This window comes from Prenolepis imparis, unplaced genomic scaffold, assembly GCF_030444845.1.
Source record: "Prenolepis imparis isolate NDT839.2.m4 unplaced genomic scaffold, iyPreImpa1.0 SCAF_3, whole genome shotgun sequence".
NCBI classification, from domain to species: Eukaryota; Metazoa; Arthropoda; class Insecta; order Hymenoptera; family Formicidae; genus Prenolepis; species Prenolepis imparis.
In genome coordinates this window covers 22,712,139-22,728,656 of record NW_028141161.1, presented here as the reverse complement: position 1 = coordinate 22,728,656, position 16,518 = coordinate 22,712,139, and the positions used below count along the sequence as shown (strand labels likewise).

Genomic DNA, 16,518 nt, shown 5'->3' with positions numbered 1-16,518 from the left:
TTGTTTACTATTTGATACGCGTATCAAGTGCTCGATGTAAACTAGGCCATTCTCGGGAGAAAATAAAAAAAAAGGGAGGTATAGACGAGGGCGATAGATAAGCATAGAGAAAGATAAAGAACACGCAAGCCATCGTGAACTTATACGTGAGATATGGACAAATATATATGTATAATATATATATTGCTCATAATGCTTATATACATTATGTATATATACTGTGTAACATATGTATGTGAGGTAATCGCCGGAGAAAAAAACGACCAGACTCGTCCTTTTCCTTAAAGGAAGGGACTTCTTCCGACAAAGAAACACACACAGATGTAAAGAGAGAATGAAAGAAAAAGAAAAAAAAGGCGGTTCCTCTGCAAATGACCTTTGCATCTTTGCGCAACACATTGCTAAGAATATGTAACAAGGAATAAATAGAAATAATGTTTATATGAATTATTATGATTATTAATAATGATACTATCATACGTTACGAGGGTAAAAAACTAAGAGTTGATTCATGCTTTTAAGAGATTTAGTTTCGTGCTTGTTTAAAAATAAAGATGAAGGTTAATGGCAAGTCAAATCCGTGTGCGTTCCGAGCGTTGTGAGTCGAAGCGAATTGTAACGATGGTGTTTGGACACCATTTTCATCGTTGTCGTTTATCGATAATACGTTACGTTGAATCTAGAATCGTGCACTAATGTACTAAACATCTAATGCGCTTCGACTCAGAGCGAAAAAAAAGTGGTGAGGGAAAAAAAATATGATTCAAAATATGATTATTTACTTTAGATAGAACGAAAATATGTATAGAATTTTATTATGCACCATTGTAATATTATGTATCCCAGTTGTGACACAATATACACTGGTGTTATGTTAAATGTGGAAATTACGCGTATCAATCTTTTGTTTGTGTGCTCCCCAGTGCCGTCATACTACTAACGAACTCGTATATTTGTTAATTAGTTAAAAATGATTAACAAATCTTTTCATTTTCTGTCTATCATGCGCAGATGAGAACTTGACGAATGTATTTACAAAATTACATTTATACATGATCAAAAAAAGCGACGTATGTTTTTTCTATCTAAAAAAATAAAACTTACTCTAAGTTTTACACATTGTTGTCTATAAAACGGTCACTTTTTTTAAACATATAACACTGCTCATAAGTAGAATTTTCCAGGGCTGTGTAAGTAACGGGATAATTGTAGATCAGACTTTGTTTCGCCTCTTGTTCCGTCGCAAATGCATGCGAATTTTTACGAGCTGTACAAAGAAAATCAATTTTATTTCGAATACAAAACTTTCAGTTGCAACTACAGTTTATTACTGGGAAAAATATACTCATATAATATTTAAAAAAATATGCATCTGAATATGTATCGAGATATATAAATTTAGTAAATATATCATGCAACAAACTTTTATGTATATAACATTTCTACGGTCTTGAAACTTTGGAAACTTTCCAGTGTAATGCGAGACACTTGAACGATTTACTTTATTTGTTCGATATTGTTGCTTACCTTCGTTGACGAAGAAATTGGCGAAATATTGAGCCGCTAAAGTGGCATTACGTCCGTGAGGAATATTTTTTCCAGTCACCCATTCGTAGAGATTCTTTTCTGGATGGAATTGTATTCCATAAAATGGAAAGTGCTTATGTTCCAGCGTTGAGATAAATTCTAAACCTCCTTTATCGCGATTCAATGATAACACGTGAAACTCGTCGGTTAAATTAACACGACGTAAATCCTGAAATAGAGAACAGTGTGTGTATATATATAATTTAATATTGCAATATTATTAATTCCTCGTGTAACACACTAATATTTTAACGTCCTTTGTTATAATTCTCTTAAATTTGCATTTGCTCAACTAATAATTTCTTGAAAAAAAATACCTCCATCGTAACGCAAAATTGATGATAATTGGCCGTGACATTTTCCTCATCCAAAATCTGCACAACATCCAACGGAGCTTGTCTAAATAAATTGGCTTTCCTAAAATCTGAAAAGTTTTTTTTGAAAAATAAATTCTAACAAAGGAACCAGAGTATGATCTTAAAGTTTATAACATCACTGAGAAATGAAATATTTTTCACAATATTTTTAAAAAGTATGTATCTTAAAATGATGATTTTTTTTTTTACAAGAATTAACAATTGCTCTAAAGAAATAACTTGTATTTTCTTATAAATATATTTTGAAAAATTGTATCAATTAAGTTATATGTGATAAATTAAAATTATATCGAAATCGGCCTAGTAACTTTCATATAATATATTAAATATGCAGTGTTTATTAAATGTAATCTAGAAATAATTTATGATGTATTTTGGAACGACAAAAAAATAATTGGGAAGATAAAAATAAAAAAAATATAAAACGAATACTGAATAATAGCAAATATGGTTTAGAAAAGAAATAGTTACCACTCGTGAATTCTAGTGGAAGAGGCTGATTTTTACTAGAACAATTTGTCCTGTGTTCGACGCAATTCGCGGCGACATACGTTAACAGTTCGAAGCCAAGGCAGATACCAAGTATGGGAAAATACTCGCCTCTCTCGTTGATTTTCTTCGCGGTCCTATTAACGAAAAGGTATTGATGAAATATATATATATATGTAAGTAAAATTTAAATTTGTTAATACATTTTTTATTGTTTTATAGTGACCTGTAAATCTCGGCGCCTGCATCGGCATATCCTTCCTTCTGAAAGAAATATGTTGCACCTCCTGGCCAGAGAACTCTATAAAAATAACGAGCATTATGATGAGTATACCTAGTGAAATGTTTTAAACAATACGTAACTGTTCTACACATACCCGTTGACTTTATTCAAGATATCCTCGTAATACGAATCATTCCCGCCAATCCTACATAAAATTACGCATTATAATCCGTAGATTAATAAACCTGATAATATCTATTCGTATATCTATGCATAATATATAGACACTTAAACCTTATCCGTTATTGTTATATACCTATATGTTCAATTTCTTACAAGTGAATAATTTATTTTCGATCCAAGCTCATCAAATAATTAAAAATAGCAGCTGTAAACGTAAGTGCTAAAAGCACGTAATAGTCCAAAGTTTTAGCGTCATTTTTCAAGCATATTTTTAGCGAAAATATCGAGGAAAATCAATACATTTGTCACATTTTTAACACGTATAAACATCTTTGTCATATATATCTCAAGTTACAATCTTGTTTAAGTAAAATTTAAAATTAAAAGAAGAATATAGTTTTATTATATCTATCTGTAATTCTCTAAAATTTTTAAGTAAATTTTAAAATAAAAATTTAACTTATAAAAGATGCGTTTATCTTCAATCGCTTGCAATAACAATTGTTCTTCGATTTTTCATAAAAAAAAATGATATTAAATTGAGTCAGTTGTACATAAGAGGATTTACAATACTTTGTAATTTTTCTTTTATGTTTCTTCTATAATATTCTGACAATATAAAATGTTTGTTTAATGATCTATAAGATTAAGAAAATATCCTCATAAGAAGCCCTCAATAGGAAGTTTATATATTGGAATTTTCGCAATTAATTAATATCCTATTCTAAAATAGAATTCTACTATTAAAAATTTAATTTTAGCTCGAATTACACATGACGGAGGCATTTAACAAGTCGAAGAGGACAAAAATCGTACAGATTCAAATTCTCATGATTACCAAATTGGAACGGGTCGAGCACCAGCACCTTCGACGAACTTTACATACGATGCAGCGATGTAACTGTGATACTGATTAGGATATTTCTTGTTTAAATTATAATCTATTTCCTGCGTCAGAATACCTTGAAAAGAAACAAATGCACAGTGTTATTTACATTCGAAATCTTTAAGACACACACAGACTGATTCAAAAGAATCGTCAAAATTTGATTTTTGAAAAAAATTGTAGCGTATATATATATATATATATATATATATATATATATATATATATATATATAATAATTTTGCGCACGCGAATAAACTTAATTTAATTCAAAAAATTAATAATTGAAATCTAATATATATATATATATATATATATATATATATATATATATATATATCATTGTGTGTTATTACAGAGAGATTATATAAAGTTTTTTATATGTATGGATGAGATATAAAACAAAAATATATATTTTATATTTTCAATCATTTTATTCTGTCCACGTACAAATATATTGTCTATAGGTGTATATATTTAACGTCGACTATGATGAAATGATTTTAAATTTTTAAATAATGCCAATTGAAAGAAGTGTCGCATTTTGAATAATTATATTATATGTATAATTTTATAATTTTCTGATATTTTTTAAAACAATTTTTCATACAATATATTTCTCTTTCGTTCAAATTCGTAATTTTGCAAATAAAAAAAAGAAAACTCGATATATGTATATATATATATATATATATATATATATATATATATATTTGGTATCGCTCCATGTGTGTGTGTTGTGTGTGTGTTGTGTGTGTGTGTGTGTTTGCTGCGTGGTGTGTGAATCCTAACCTTTCTTTTTCGTGTGTACTTTGTAATTAAGTAATTAAGTAAGATATATACAGCAATCTATCAATTATACGACATTTATCGCAGTATCACGATTTCTTCGAGGAAACTTACCGATAACTGGCCGATCATTTAACTCTCCTTCAGTCTTCACGACTGCAAAGGTAAACAAAGTCACCCACAGAATATTCATTATGAAAAGTAATAAAAGTATCGCTGTTAATACAATGGACAAGAAAGTTATTATATACATGTGTTCTCTCACTACTTCGATTAAATAACAAATTCTTATGTTGGCTATATTAATTGTAATCGTTATCGTTATCGATTAAATCTCATCGCTAAAAAATATTCACTGCGTTGGAAAGAATTATCAAAGAATCTCGCTGTTGGCATATATCTAGTGATTTTGAAACACTACTGAGCTCTGAGGAGCTCGAAACGCTCATCTTGGAAGGAGGGTTTATTGCTTTCATTAAAAAATGCACTCTAAATATATATATCTATATCCTCTACTGATTACTATAATTATATAATCATCATCGTTTGTTGTACAATCGTAAATTAAAATTATCGCGTCAAATCATAATGACATTCCTTTTGCCTCAATGAGAAATAAAAATGCAATGATTTTTAACGCAATTGTGTACTGATATATACCGGGTGTCCCATTTTAAAGGACCCACTCAAATATCTCAGAAACACTGCGTTAAATAAAAAAATGTTTCCTACAAAAGTTGTAGGGTTTCAAGGGGGACATAACAGTAATATTCATATGACCTTGGGCGGCGTCTCCAAGCTCAAGTGAAGGTGAGAATAAATTTTTTTAATGGAAACCCATATTTTTTATTATAACATCTTTTTCTACTAATTAATTTGAACAACTTTTATCTGAAGCATTTTTTTATTTTCTTCAAAATTCATTCTCACCTTCACTTAAGGTTAACCTTCACTAACCTTGGAGACGCCGCCCAAGGTCAAATGAATATTACTATGTTATGTCCCCCTCGAAACCCTACAACTTTTGTAGGAAACATTTTTCGATTTAACGCAGTGTTTCTGACAATGAGATATTTGAGTGAGTCCTTTAAAATGGGACACCTGGTATATATGTATACGCATCAGTTATTTCTGGTTGTTAAATGTCCGAATATTTAAAGTATCTGTATATAATTACAGATATTATTCGGGTATTTAAATATGTTTATTTCGATATAATTAGACGCAATTAACAATTGAAAAATCTCTACATATAAAACTATACTTTCTACAGATAAATTAGATCGAGATTTTCGATTGATCGATTCTCCTTGTCATTCCGTGTGTATACAATAATAATGATTATAAGATAAGATCCAATGAGATAATTTAAGAAATGCGTATTGTATGATATGCACGCATATATATATATATATATATATATATATATATATATACACACACATATGCGTATACAGAAGATGTTTCATAACTCGTGTTTGCTAATTACAGAATGCTTTAAAAAAAAAATAAAAAAATATATAGGTATATTATCTCTTTCGGCTTGTGAAAGATAAAAAATGCTCAAGGTTCGCGTTATCAGGCATGGTATATATACATTTCACAGTAGCACCGATGAGATACTAGTACCTAGTTGGTGACAGTATAGTCATGCAAAGTGCTATCGAATATCGCTTCATTTTCAAATATGTCTGTATGAATAAAGCGCGAACTTTGATTAATGTGATCGATTGGCCAACTCTTTTCAAGCGCGCTTTCCATTAAAAAATTATTATAGCTTTGATATTAAGTTTTCATTTCCAAATTAAACTTTAATAGAAAAAAATTTTAAAGAGTGATTGTCCAACGCGCGCGTATAGTGATCATTAAAAAGAATATGATATATTTATAAGATTTATAAAGACCATAAAAATTCCTTTCAAGATGCATTTAGAATGTTCAAAATCATTAAACGTTGAAAAATTCTTGACAAATCTTTTCTACATATATAATAGATTCTTTAATTTCATTAAATACATATCTTATATGTAGAAAGTTGTGATATGATATACATACATATATATAAATTTGTAACATATTAGTATTTCTTGATCTTGTTCTTTGATTGAAGAGATAAAATGTTGTATATACAGATTATAATTATTAAAACAGAATATATTCATGGGACAAAAAATATAATAAAAAATATAAGAAAATAAAGATATAATAAAAAAGTTTAACATTAATATATATATATATGAGTCATTTAAATCTCTTTGATTAAATAATGGTTAATTTAAACAAATAATTAAATAACTATTGAAAAAATATGTATGCTTGCTGTATTATTGTTATATCCATCACATAAGTAAAAATATTTTTAATTATAGAATGCTTTTACATAATCATCTAATTGTGAATAATTATTTTATGTGTGATATATTCTATATAGTATAATAATTTTTAAAAAATGTTAGATTTTGTGTTTTAAGATATTGATTGGTAAAAAAATAAATAGGAATAGTTAATGTACGTAGCTTAATTTTACTTGTGTATATATGTGATGATCGATGCAGAAATCTAATTTATTATTGCGATCGCGTATATCACACTGATGAACGTTAATCAATAATGATTCTGCTTATTATATGATCACAATAAACATGATAATGGAAAGCAATTAACAATAATGTTAAAGTACACCTGCTATCAGTACACATTTCCAATGCTTCACATTTTATCACACAATAAAAGTTTTGTATCAAATTCAAAATATTTTTCATTAGATATACATAAAAGTGTATGTCCGAAGAACATTTGAAAACCAAAGAGGAAACTATTATATGAAAAAAATGTGGCAGTATTATTTTTCTCACCATGTTTCTGATATATCATTTCGTATCGTTTTTTGATATATTTATATTTAAGACGAGTAGTCTATTTTTCACTTCTAATTCACGCAGTAGTTAATAGACACTTTTGCATTATTGGCTTTTCCTTGAATGCTGTTAGCAAGAATTAAGCGTATCTTTTTAAAGACTTCAGCGCTTAAGTCGTATCTTTTTAAAGACTTCAGCGCTTGCGCTGTGTTCATTTTTTAAAGACAATAATGATCTCATTGAATTAAATTAGGTGCATATATCTGATGCATTAACGGTACATAAGAATACGCAACAATCTATACAATAACACAAAGTTGCATCTAAAAGACAATATACTTTACGGAGTCAATAAGTCACTTATTTTGAAGGTACTAAAAAAAGAATAATTATTGTGATAATTATTTATTCTCTTGTAACGAAATTATATTAAAATATGTATATATATATACATCACAAAGAAGAAATTTTTTTTATTTCTGTAATATTAATCGCCGTCTAAAAATTGATTTATTATTTTTTACTTAAAAAAATAAATTACATATATATTTATTAAACACAATAAAAATAAGAATTTTAGTGTAATAACAAAATATTTGGCAGTTATAATGCTAATTTCTGACTTTAAAGATAAAAAAACTGCTATTTATTAAAATACAAAAAGCAAAAGTTTGTTGCCTATTTTCTGCACCTGGTTCTTATATTAGCTCATTTTTCTTATCTGAATTTTTATATTTATATATATCAGAGTAATTTCGTTTTATTATCTCTTTAGTGAATTCAAAAAATATAAATTCTTTTGTCGATTGTTTAATTTCTTTCTTTCTTTCGTTCTGTTGATCATATGAAGTTTCGCAATTATCAGTGATTATCTGAACAATCTATATAGCTGTCATCGATATTAATTTTATAACCGATATGTTATGTGTATAAGAGTTTATCATTTTTTATACAATAATTATATACTCTAGGAATTTGAAATTTTACAGCAAAATGAATGAAAATCTCGGAAGAAAATTTGCATATTTAAAAAAAAATCATCTACGATTATTCTCAACAGTAATCAATTATTAATGTGGTCCGATAAACATGATTTAAATTTCCCTGTACCTATAACAATAAGTAATTTTCTAATATTATCTATACACAATTAATTATAATTTATATAAATTTATAATCAAATAAATATATTAGTTATTATACATATACATAATGTAAAACCAAATAACAAAAATGATATATATATATATATATATTATATATAATAATATAAACGATAATAATCTATTATAATGTGATTTTTTAATACTTAATAATTTAAACAGATATATATATATCGCATTTTTTTCACTAACTTTTTCATTTGTTATATTTATAGTGAGGAACTGTGTAAAACGAGCAATCTTATATAATCCACCTTGCGAAACCGCAGAAAACAATAATGTTCTTCTTCGCGAAAATAATATTTCGCATAATAGACAGATCGTGCCTGTCAATCTGCGTCTTACATCTTGCGCATCGTTAAATTTGACAGAACTACACGCATTTGAAAAGACCGACCAAAAATTTGTAAGCAATCTCAGCACTCTGAAAAACGAAATAAAAACTGACGAAGAAGTACTTTCGCAAGATATTTGTCAAAATGCGCTTAACAAATGGTCTCTGCCAGGATACGATGATGGAAAGAATTCAGTGTCATCTTTGCAATTGACAGAAAAAGAGGATTCGTCTATTGCAGCCGCGAAAATTCTTCAAAGATACTTTGCAATTTGCGATACAATTCTTTCCGATGACACTCAGCATCTAATTGGTTATGAAAGAGACGTTGAATCATCCAAAGAGCGAGATCACGTAAATGACATTATTGAAACACGAGAGAGAGTCTCATTGAGCGAAGATTCAATTTCACTTGGACATAAATTGACATTAATTGTTCCTCGATGTAATTGTACTACAAGTAAACTTTATTCGCGTCATTTTCGAAGTAATGCTAAATGATTCTGAAATAAATATTAAATAAAGTATAATTATATGAATATATATTATATAGTTTGGATTATATAATTAATTTTATAAGAAAGTGTTATTTTTTTAAATTAGATTGGTATCGAGAGCAGATATATATATATAAAGTAATTTTCTTTCATATGATTTATTAAATGATAAAATTAAGTTATCACAGTTATCAAATGATTGTAAAATCTATAATTATATTTAATTAAAGATAAAGCTATAAAGGCGGCAATATAGATTTATTTCTTCCTAATATAATATCTTATTAATTATTATTAATTGAAAGTCGAAATATTTTTATATTGAAATTTTATTCTCGAATCCCCAAAGATAGTGAACAGTCCGAGAAAGTCGCGAAAAGCATTCGAAGATCTGAAGAATCAAATGAGAATAAGTCAGAATACGTAATGATTTCAACGAGTGTCACAGACAATTCTTGGAATTCTCTGTTAAATGATGCGAATGACAATAATAAAACGCCGGAGAAATACGCTATTCATATCTTAAGGTACAGCAGGTTATATATTCTTATTTACTCTCTCTCTCTCTCTCCTTAGCAAATTCTCCTAAGATAAATTAAGAGAATGTTTTTCTTGTGCAAATTTTTCTTATAAGAATAAAGTACTATTCTGGATCTCTCTTATTATCTATCATATTGTAAAATATAGAAAACAAGGCAAAGAACAATTCGTTTTTTCATATCCTGATAAAAACACGTATCAACAAACAAGCGTGTGTTCTTTTTGCGATACAACTGCAAAGAAACAAACACAGGTAACTATATATTATGTAACTATATCTATAAAAAATTACAAAAATTTGTTCGCAATTTAAATCTCGAAATTTTACTTTTGTGATAAACTCTCAATAAAATGGATTTGATTTAAAAAATTAATTATTTTCATCTCGATTATAGCTTTTCCAATTATAGAAATCGTTCATGTGCGTATATATGTGAAAGAATATATATACTATAAAAAATTTATTTAATAAACAATTAATAATAAAATACACAATATATAAAATTAGCAATAAATTATACGCATATTTAATTTTATATATATGATATCTATGTAAAAAATATATATATGAGCAACAAATATTATTTATATTAGATAAAAATTTTTAGCTCATTCTTTAAAAAACCGTTTTAGAGAAAGAGAGAAACTGTTAATTAAACGATTACCTTAATTATAATTATAGAAACTTATAATTTCTTTTTTTTTAATCGAGATATTGAATGTTGTATTGTATCATATATATGATTTAAGAGTATATTTATATATTTTCGCCAAATACAACATATATAGGCCGGTATTCATAGTCGGTTCTTATATTTAAGACTGTCTTAAGTACAATCTTAAGATGTGATTAACCAATCACAGAGCCGTATTTGCATCTTAAGACATTACTTAAGACGGTCTTGAAATGAGAACGGACTATGAATAGACCGCCATTCCACGCGTCGTAATGCGCATGCGTAAATGAAAGTCTTTGGACAACCTTGATTCGTTATTTTGGACCATAGACGTACAAAACTTGTAGATGTAGTTTTGAACATGTAAAAGCTAACAATAGGAATTTGTTCTACAAACTTGTCCAACATATTGATTGGTTGATATTGCAAGAAACCCCAAGAATTCTCTATTCGACAGTCAATCGATACATTCGACATATGTAATGCTATCTATGATATTATTTTATATTATGACCCCCCTAAGTTGTACTGGTTGTACATACATGTTACATGTTGACCGAATGTGAATCGTCTAACCAATTTGGAAACCAAGTTTGTGAAACGTTTCCCTAATATTTTTTATTCCTCTTCCGCGAAGTTAAAAAGTTGAGCCTATTCCTTAATACAATATATATTACTGACCGGTCCCCTAGAAAACAAGAAGAAGAAAGAAACTTTATGCACTCCGGAAAAATTTGAGGTTGGTTTTCTCACGTGGATATACCGCGCAATTACACGCAGGTTGTTTTACACGTTTATAAATATAATCACAAGTTTTCTATTATTTTTTCAGGCTATATATTGAGCTAATCAAGCCGTTTTTAAAACTTGTTACATCAAAGTTCGAACAACTTCGAGATGGATGAAATATCACCAAAAGCATATCCACTGGCTGATTCTGTATTAACAACAAAGTTATTAACTTTGATCCAGCAAGCTATGAATTATAAACAATTGAAGAAAGGAGCAAACGAAGCGACCAAATCTTTAAATCGTGGACTATCGGCATTTATAGTAATGGCCGCGGATGCCCAACCATTGGAGATTCTGTTACATCTGCCACTACTGTGCGAAGATAAAAATGTACCTTATGTATTCGTTAGAAGCAAACAAGCGCTAGGACGAGCCTGTGGAGTTTCCAGGCCGGTAGTAGCTTGCTCTATAATGACCAATGAGGGCTCGCAATTAAAAGATCAAATCGAACTGATACAAAGGGAAATCGAGCGACTTTTGATTTAAATCCACGTTTAAACTATATTATTTTTATAAATTAATAATTACTTTATGTATGTAAAATATGTTCTAATAAAAATTAGCATTAACAATATCGATTTCTATTGCTGCTGTTTTGTATAAATAAAAAATAAATTTCATTATGCTCTTTTAAAAAAGATCAATTGCATATTTCATTTGTCAAGACTTTTGTACACAATACTTAAGATATTAATAAAAGACACAAAGCAAATTTGTTTTTTTATAATAATTTGCAAAAATTAAATTGTGCAAAGTTTCAAGAATAATCCAATAATTTGTTTTAAAAAGTATATTGCATTAATTTATAACTTATTTAGCTTGAATGTTAATATACTATAACTATTAGTTTATTATATATGCTAAAGTGTTTATATTTTGTGATTCTTTGCATGGCTTCAATCTAAGGAATGTAATCGTGTTGGTCTCACTGCAATGGAGCAATTAGCTAACGAGTTACTAATCCTGATTCGACAAATGTATCATGCGGAAAGAAGTATGCTGTTCATTGGATTGATCGACGTGATAAGTTCGATGGAACAAAACCTAGCGGAATTTGTAATACTCGCCAAAGATGCAACACATTTATTGGCCCCGTTAGATTTTCTTACACGTTTGGCAAAGTTAGCAGAAGCAAAAAGAATTCCACACATTTATATATGTAAGAAAAAACAGCTTGGTCAAGCATATTGCGTATCTACTGACATTAGTGCTATTTCAATAAGAATTGGACCTTCCTACTTCTCAGAAGAAATTAAAAAGATCAAATATACAATAATGAGTACAAAAGCTTCAAAAAAATCGGCATAATATTAAAATATTTTTGGTCCTTCTAATTAAAACTATTGTAAAACATTTTTATATGAGATAATACATATATATACATATATATATATATGTATATATTGAAAAAATTTATACATAATATAGATATTAAATATTAATAAAGTATTAATAAAATAAAATATGTATATTCTTGGTATACTAATATAATTTTGTATGTTCTTGAAAAAAACTAAACATATTAAGCACACAATACAAACATAAGTATTTTTAAAACAAAGTATTGCATAACTTTGTAATGTTATTAGCTTTTTTGATTGTGGAGAGTTTTATGTCTCTATGTAAAATAATAATAAAATATTAATAAAATACTCTTGCATGGGTATGCATACAAACACATAATACAAAAATTACAAAAAAATTTTATATAATATATACAAAAACACAAATACAAAAAATTATGTTAGAACAAAAGTCGGGTTACAACTGAAAACAAGGTAGAACATTAAATTTCCAGTTACCGTGCCAATCATTAGGGTGCGGGAGCTGAGATGTAAACATGTTCTCTTGAAACTTTTCACACAACTGTCGTTGAGCCTCATTATTAGGAAAATCTTGAAACCACATTTTCAATTGTTGAGCCAGCTCGTTCTCGTTTGCAAACACCAAACTGTTCTCGTTGTGTCTCACCAACTCTGATAAGCTAAACAATAAGATGAATTTTTAGTAAGAAAGTCTATTTAACAATAACAATGTTACATTAAATCATATTAATTCTCAATGTACCAATTAAAATCGTATGCGCAAACTGGCAAGCGGCAGCCAAACATATCAACAATTTTCATTGGTAAATCTAGTCCACTTGATGAAGTATGAAGGCATACTCCTAAGTCTGCACTAGCTGTTTCAAAGATAAACGATTATATCATAAAAATGTCTTTTATAAAAGAATGTTAATGTTTTATATAAAAAAAAATTTATTAATTAGTTACAACATGCAAATGCTTGATATAATACCTAATATTTTTGGATAATCCTCATGTTCAAGCCATAGTGTTCTTATTTGGACATGTTTCCAATTTTTCAAATTAATAATAGCCATATAAAAGCCTTTTAATGGTCCTTTTCCTGTTATTACACAGATTAAATCTGGTAAGTTCAACTCACTATTTTCACACGCATTTTCGTATTCTATAAAAAATAATAGGAATATTATTTTCATGGTCTACACTTGTATGAAAGATCATTAATAAAGCAAATGCATATAGGTGCACTACCTTGCAATGCATTTAAAAGGATTGAGAAATCTTCATCTTCGGTCCAACTAGTACTAGATACAATGAAGCCAGATCTTCTGGGTGAACAAGGTACATATACATTATACTTTTCAGCTAACTTTTGCAGAAATTCATTCTTTTCTGTCAAAGTTATGGGATGGAATTCATCTGCTGGCTTATCATATAAGACCTTAGCCCTAGAATAAAAAAATCTTAGTATTAAATATAGCCATTGGCTTTTAAAGATATTTAGATATATATAGAGAGGTACAAAGTTTTCAAAATAGATTTCATGCAAGTCCTAGATATAAATATACATGTTACATGAACTATATAAGATCAGAGATTTTGAAATAACTATTTTCTATAGAGATTTGATAAATATAATTTACTAACTGGATATCCCATGTTTTTTCTAAATCTTCCTTCATAGCCTTGGTGACACAAAAATTATTCTTTGCTCCGCGACCAAATATTTTCTCAATATTTTTTGCCAATTTAACCAGAGTATGATTATTTCCTAGGCTTAATGCCATAAGGGAATGTGCATAATTATGCCAGTCTATTATGAATTGTGTTTTCGTTACAACGCAATAAAACCAACATATTGGCATTGTTGGTATCGCAGGTGGATTCTGCATTATTAAGGAACCTGATATGCGTTTTCTAACTAATAAACATAAAATATCGACGGTCTGCCATATCACTTTTACTATATAACACAGAAGACGTGGCAATGCTAAAAGAATGAAAATTATGATTCTTTCTATGTCAATAAAATTTAATATAAACAAGTTTTATAGCAAAAATGGAATTAAATTATATTAAAATAAAATATTAAAATACATATTAAAATACAAAGAAAAAAAATAGAGTACCATTTTGCATTTCAGGAGGCGGTCGCAGATAATGAATCTGTATTCGCGTATTCTCGCTAATCTCTTTCATTGGCGACGAACCCGGGTAACCTACGATATCCACGGTGAAGCCTTCCTTGGCGAAGGAGATTGCGTGATATTGCATTCGCGGGCTTCTGCCGATGTCACCGAGCACAAATACGCAAACTTTTTTCTGGTTGGCTTTCAATCTTCTCAGATAAGAAAGAATCAGCAAAGGTATAACGAAGAATATCGATATAACGTATATGAACATTTCGAATGAAAAGCTGGAATGAAAAGCTGGAATGAAAAAATTCGTTGTAGGTTGTAGGTTGTTGAAAAATCTTGAATCCTTTTGAAAGTCTATAGCTCGCAAGTCAGTTTCTTTCTATAATCGACTGTTCATATTTTTAAATTGCCCTTATTTCTGCAGCTCCGGGAACTTAGCCGGTCAACTTCGACTTTTTTAATTTTTTTTTTTTTTAATCGTTTGTTGGTCGTTTGTTGGTGATTGTTGGCCTAATTACAACGTTTGTTGGTTTTTAATTTTCTTTTAAATTAAAAAAGAAAAATTAGTGTTAAGTTAGTCGGAAAAATCTCATTTTTAATAAAAAAAAACGGTCTAATCGATGCGTAATCGTCTGCTGATGATTGTTGGTCTAATTTTAGAGTTTGTTGGTTTATTATTAGTCTTAAAAACGAAAAATTATCTCACATTGAAACCGCATCTGCAGTAATCGAATATGATTGATTTATTGCTTACGACTTAAGACTTATTTCTATAAATGTAAGGCTAACATCTATAAAACTGGCTATGAATACGGGCCTTAACATACAAATACACATTATAGCAATTGTTAAACATAAAATTATTTGTTTATAGACACTATAATCAGAGAGAAACCTGAGAGCGGCCACCGCAGTTCGGTAGACGCGTGTACTGATGCGCCCCCTGAGAAAGTGGACATGAACTACGTCGTTACGCTCGGTAAAAAACGTAGAAATGGTTCGAATCCGTGATATGGTTCATATCCGTACTACTCGGATAAGAACCGAGTTGAGAACTAAACAGATGAGTCAGACAAGGACCAACAATCCATCGCTCTGGCTTTGTCTCACCAACGATGAGCGTCTCGTAGACTCGTGCGGCGGCAAGCACGAGATTTCGCCTTTCGCGCGTAGCATTCCACGTAATTCGAGAAGGACAAAATTTTATGACGTTAAACTTTGGGCAATATATAAAAAAATAAATATATTAAATATAAGATGTAAAATCAGATTATAAGTTAAATAAAAATTATATCCAGTTTCCTGAGTACATTAAAAAAATTGTTTTCTGAAAGTGCATATTAAAAAAAATTGTTGAATTAATTTTCTAATTAATTCCTGAAAATATTCTAATTTGCATAAATAATAAAAAAAAAGTGCGAGTAACGGGAATCGAACCCGACTCACAATCAGTAACGTGATAACCACAGACTTAAGTCACCGACTAGGTATTAGTATCCGACTAGGTAATAGTATCTCGTCGGTGCTAGTGCCCAACACCTTTACTTCCTTTCACTCCTCTCACACCGCTCTCTCTCTCGCACTCTCTCACTCTCCTTTCTCCTCTCTCTATAACTCACTAAAAACTGCAACAGGCTTCTGCCTTACACACACTATCTCACCGGAAACGGAAGTCGAT

At 29.0% G+C, this 16,518-nt stretch overlaps 2 protein-coding genes across 4 annotated transcripts; one reads left to right on the top strand and one right to left on the bottom strand.

The window, feature by feature from the left end:
• Positions 1-241: 241 nt before the first annotated feature.
• On the bottom strand, positions 242-16,076 carry LOC145934060 (chitobiosyldiphosphodolichol beta-mannosyltransferase). 3 transcript variants are annotated; one of them, XM_083034277.1, is made up of 15 exons: positions 15,736-16,076; positions 14,832-15,131; positions 14,350-14,692; positions 13,954-14,150; positions 13,694-13,867; positions 13,463-13,577; positions 13,198-13,379; positions 4,649-4,690; positions 3,698-3,821; positions 2,831-2,881; positions 2,680-2,754; positions 2,436-2,590; positions 1,905-2,011; positions 1,528-1,756; positions 242-1,267 (listed from the first exon to the last, which is right to left on the bottom strand). In XM_083034277.1, exons 1-15 carry the CDS (start codon positions 15,797-15,799, stop codon positions 1,113-1,115), a joined length of 2,313 nt encoding a protein of 770 aa, XP_082890403.1. In that variant the 5' UTR covers positions 15,800-16,076; the 3' UTR covers positions 242-1,112. The 3 variants fall into 3 exon arrangements, with proteins under 3 accessions (XP_082890403.1, XP_082890406.1, XP_082890404.1); XM_083034280.1 differs by lacking the exon at positions 15,736-16,076 and adding an exon at positions 15,547-15,692; XM_083034278.1 differs by lacking the exon at positions 4,649-4,690 and having other exon boundaries at positions 15,736-15,929.
• Positions 11,117-11,973, top strand: Hoip (NHP2-like protein 1 hoip). Its single transcript, XM_083034283.1, has 2 exons — positions 11,117-11,342; positions 11,436-11,973. Exon 2 carries the CDS (start codon positions 11,501-11,503, stop codon positions 11,879-11,881), a length of 381 nt encoding a protein of 126 aa, XP_082890409.1. The 5' UTR covers positions 11,117-11,342; positions 11,436-11,500; the 3' UTR covers positions 11,882-11,973.
• Positions 16,077-16,518: the final 442 nt, after the last annotated feature.